Source organism: Montipora capricornis, chromosome 10 (genome assembly GCF_036669925.1).
Source record: "Montipora capricornis isolate CH-2021 chromosome 10, ASM3666992v2, whole genome shotgun sequence".
NCBI classification, from domain to species: domain Eukaryota; kingdom Metazoa; phylum Cnidaria; class Anthozoa; order Scleractinia; family Acroporidae; genus Montipora; species Montipora capricornis.
The window spans coordinates 24,990,888-24,995,887 of NC_090892.1; the positions used below are offsets into that span (position 1 = coordinate 24,990,888).

Genomic DNA, 5,000 nt, shown 5'->3' on the forward strand with positions numbered 1-5,000 from the left:
ACAACAAACGATTCAGATAAACTCGAGCCGTAATGCTAAAATTCTAAACGCTGGGCAGCCAACAAAAACAGACTGCCTCCTCTTGTACAGGATCGCTTGCCCTGGGCCATCCAACAAGAGATGTTTTATCCTTGGTAGCGGCACAACCTCTTTCACGAAGGGCTTGAAGGAACTGGAATCGGCGTGCAGAAAAGGCCAGAAAAAAGCTGATGGCCATTAAGGAATGATCAGTGTCTCAGTGCCACGACAGGATTCGAGATGGCGGACGCTCTTCACTATTAAGTTTGCTGGAGGGCATAACCAGTTATTATGACCGGACCAATCTAGCGTAAGCGCGTCAACGCCACAGCTACCAGGTGATGCATATTTGGTGTTGAAGAGAGGTAGCTGGAAATTGTAGTGGGAAGAGAAGCGATCCACTGTGTGTGGACCAAACCGAGCATCTAGCATGTGCAAGACAGATGGATGAACAGACCAACCATCAGGATCGATAAAGCGGCTTAGCACGTCTGCTCTATCGTTGAGCGAACGGGGAATCCACTGAGCCTCGAGAGTGATACCCTGTCCGAAACATAGCTGGAAAACGTCCATAGCTAAGCTTTGTAGATGGGGCTTTGTACTTCCAACTGTAATGACGCGGGCTGCGCATTGGCTGTCGGTCTTGATAACTACTCTAGATGACTTAAGCTTTTCTTCGTAAGACATTAAAACGTAAAGGACTGCTTTCACCTCGCGGAACGTAGAACTCTTTGAAGCGTCTTCGCGTAGCCACATGCCACGTACGGCAGGCTCAGACAAACTGGTCGAATATCCGCCGAATGCGAAGTCGCTGGCATCGGTGTAAATGACTGTGGGCGAGGTTGAGCATGGAGGTCTGATAGCGAAACCGTTGAAGCTGTCAATATTGAACAACCAAAACCTCAGCTCCTCTAAGAGTGCCGGTGACAGCGTTAGGCGTTGGTCCCAGCCTCCGATCCTTGATTCGATGGCATAGTACATCTGTCTCGTGCATAGTCGAGCAATGGGTCCCACGGCTAAACTGATGGAGATGACTGAACCTGCAATCCTTGCCAGTTGCCGGATGGTTATGTATTTGTCACTGACAGCGGCATCGAGAAGGGATTTCAGCTTGGCTAACTTCTTATCTGGTACTCTATATTGCATAGCGATGGTATCGATTACAAGGCCGAGCCACTCTCCGACTTGCCTAGGCTCCCAATTAGATTTTTCTTCGTTAGTCACGAGGCCAGACAACCTGAGCTCCTTTCTTTGGATGGTACTTGCAACCATGGCGGAGATGAAGTCCGGCTGACTAGTAATAATAATAATAATAATAATAATAATAATAATAATAATAATAATACGCCTAAACCCGATACGGGTAAAACACTAGAATATACATGATAAAATAAATTCTATTTAATCAATTTCCACTTATAGCTTTCTTTCGAGCTCGGTGCTCCTTTTGTCGTTGGTAAGTTGCAATTCGATTTGCATTCACAATTCCACAAACATTTCCAATGGTTCTTCTCCAGAGTGGTCGGTCGACAACCAAATCTTGCCATCGATCTAAGATTCTTCCAGACTTAAGAACACTTTTACAGGTGTCCTTGTAACGCAATTTCGGTCGACCAACAGGACGAGTGCCTTTATGGAGCTCGCCGTACATAAGGGCCTTCACGGGACGATCGTCTTCCATCCTTGAGACATGACCAAGCCAGCGTAAGCGACTTTTGATAAGCGTGATCTCGATATCCTCAGCATCTGCTCGCCGTAACACCTCTTCATTACTCACATAGTCGCTCCACTTGATACGAAGAATCTTTCTCAAATGCCGTTGTTGAACTGTACGGAGCTGGTTGATGTTGTATCGATACAGTGTCCAGGTTTCACAACCGTATGTCAGGAGTGGCGTCAAACATTGGACATAGACTTTCAGCTTTGTCGAGAGCGTAAGGTCGTGGGAGTCAAAGACACGTTCACGGAGCTGACCGTACGCAGATGATACAGCTTGTATACGCGTGATGAGCTCCGCATTCACTGAACAATCGCTGGTAACAATACTCCCGAGATACTTAAAACGGTTCACACTTTTGATTGGCATGCCATCGATAAAGAACTGTTCTTCAGGACCAATGCACATGGTTTCGGTCTTTTTGATGTTTATAGACAGACCCATCCGTTTTGCCATGCTGTTGTAGGCTGTGAGCAAAGTCTGTAGTCCAAGTGCTGAGTCACTGAAGATTGCGATGTCATCAGCATACTGCGCTTCTCTGATGAAGTCGATAAAGGTTTTAGTTTTGGCCTTCAGTCTTTTCAAGTCGAAGAGATCACCATCGTACCGAAACCTGATCTTTAAGCTGAATTGGTGGCCAACATTCCCGTATGCGAGTAGGAGAAGTACGGCAGCATAGATTCCATACAATGTGGGCGCTAACTTGCAACCTTGTTTCACACCACACCACTTCCATGCCAGACCCTAGCCCTAGCCACTGCCCAAATGGACTTATGTTACTTGAATTTTGCTCTAGATACCAATTGTGTGTCATGGGAACCATGTTTCAAATGAAAAATAGTCTAAAAACCACTTGGCAGCATCCTCGATCCAAGCATTTTCACCAAATCGATCATGTACTTGCCAATGCTCATGCGAAACAGTACATCAATGTCACCAAAATCGACCCCGAGGATAATTGCTTTACGGATCACAAACTGCTAACGTCGAACTGCAACTTCCGAATCCAACACAAAAAGAAAGGATTGAAACCTCCTAAAAAGTTCGACATCACGTTAACGTCAGAAAAGAAACAACGCTTGAAATTGTTTCTCGATGAAAGGCTACCGGATTGTAGACATGATTGGGAAGAATTTAAAGTGACTTTACAAGAAGCTGCTAAACATACCTTTGACCAAAAGAAAAAGGTATCGAACGACTGGTTTGATGATCGAGATGAGGAGATTCAACAACTCCTGAAAGATAAACGATTGAATCGAAATGAACTGCGCGATCGTATCAGGCTACTGAAAAATCAATGGTTTCAAGAAAGAGCAAATGAAGCTGAACGTTACGCTCAGTCCAAAAACCACCGAGAATTTTATGCAGCTGTCAATAAGATTTACGGTCCACGGAGCAAAACAACACACCCTGTTCGATCAAAATCCGGTGTCCTTCTTACGTCATCTCCAGACATCAAAGATCGATGGGTAGAACATTTCAGTGAGCTACTTAACCAACCGACCGATGTTGACGCAAGTCTCATTGACGATATCGAGCAATTTCCGATTGATGACACGCTCGACCTCCCTATAACCGAAGAAGAACTTGACACCGCACTAAAAAATACCAAACTTGGTAAAAGCCCCGGCCCTGATGGTGTTCTGCCAGAAGTACTTGTGCACGGTGGGAATACCCTTAAAGCCTTCCTTTTTGCAATTATTTCAATGTTTTGGGTGACGGAAAACTTACCATCAGAAATCACTGATCCGAACATCACCATTCTCTTCAAAAAGGGAGATCGTAGTCAATGCGGAAACTATCGAGGGATCTCTCTCCTAAGTGTGGTGGGAAAAGTCTTTGCTGACATCCTCTTACAGAGACTTAAACGCATAGCTGACAAGGTTTATCCCCAGTCCCAATCCGGTTATCGCGAAAACAGAAGTACCATTGACGGAATCTTTACCCTGAGACAACTAATGGAGAAAACCAAAGAACAACGTCAAAACTTGTACATCGTTTTTGTCGACTTTACCAAGGCATTCGATACAGTAAACAAAGAATTTCTGTTTAAAATCTTGGGAAAAGTTGGTTGTCCTCCAAAATTTACCAGGCTGATTCACAGTCTCTACTCTCAAGTTCATGCTCGTCTCATTGTTGATGGAATCTTGACCGAACCGTTTGAATATAACAGTGGTGACTAGTAAAACCGTCGTCTAAGTAAGCAAAGGACGGGTGGCCCATAGAGCGCCAGCGCTTAACTAAGTGTCTCATAAGCTTAGTAAAACAATGACAAGCCGAGCTTAGACCGAATGGTAGAACTGAAAAGCAGAAATATCTGGGTTTACCGTTAATTATCCACGAAAATCCTAAATACTTTTGGTGATCTGCAAAGATGTCGACATGATGATAACCTGACTTAAGATCCCAGGTAAAAAACCAATGATTCTCTTCCAGAACTTGAGATAGAGATCTAAGATCTTCGTACTTAAATTTTACTTTAGAAACAAATGCGTTTACATGGCGTAGGTCGATAACGAGACGGAGCTTCTTGCCCTCCGCCACGGTTAGAGGATTGACACAATATGGAGGAAATTCGTGCTCAATAATACAATTATTGCAAAGAAGCTCTTCAATAGCTTCGACAACAAACTCGGGGTGCTTAAAAGCAGATCTATTATTCTTGAGAAAGCAAGGAGTTGGATACTCACTAAAAGGTAGCCTATAACCCTCCCTGATCATGCTGGTCGCAAATTGCGAGGCATCTAACACAGACTCCCAAAACTCGTAATGAGACTTCAAACGACCTTTAACACTGCCACCGCTACCCTCACCCACTTTCCTTAAGCAGGCGATTGTGTACATGTCGAAAAACTCTAAAGCATACTCAACTTTATGATCGCCGTCATCTAGTCATTTAGCCGTTAAGCTAGAGGAGGCCTGGGTGCTATCCCTAGACTTGCAGCTCACGCTGAGGTGGCCATATTCTCCACACTAAAAACAAAATCGATAAGAAGCCGTCAAGATATTGCCACTATCCGTTGCAGCCCTAGAGATCGTAAAATAAACCTTTGAGACTATGACTAACTATACAAAGATTGAAAAGCTGACTTTTCGAGCGTTAGCCCTTCATCAGAGCGCTAATGTGAAAATTGAACGCTGGTGAAAATTGAACACTTTTAAACTATAAATGACAAGAAAGCAAATCAGCAGCAGAAAATAAAAGATGAACAAAGATAAAAAATTAAGTGAAGTTGTCGTTCCTAGCGTTCGACCCGAAGGAAGA

General features: G+C 44.0%; 1 protein-coding gene across 1 annotated transcript in view; it reads right to left on the minus strand.

Annotated features, from left to right (window-relative positions):
- The window catches only part of LOC138020507 (uncharacterized), a 6,217-nt gene extending 1,568 nt beyond the window's left edge, over window positions 1–4,649 (minus strand). The window contains exons 1-3 of the mRNA XM_068867484.1: window positions 3,925–4,649; window positions 2,335–2,348; window positions 354–1,308 (exon numbers count right to left, since the gene is read on the minus strand). Of these exons, the coding sequence (XP_068723585.1) occupies window positions 354–1,308; window positions 2,335–2,348; window positions 3,925–4,579 (1,624 nt within the window). The 5' untranslated portion in view covers window positions 4,580–4,649. The remainder of the gene's footprint in view (window positions 1–353; window positions 1,309–2,334; window positions 2,349–3,924) is intronic.
- Between the last annotated feature and the right edge of the window lie 351 nt (window positions 4,650–5,000).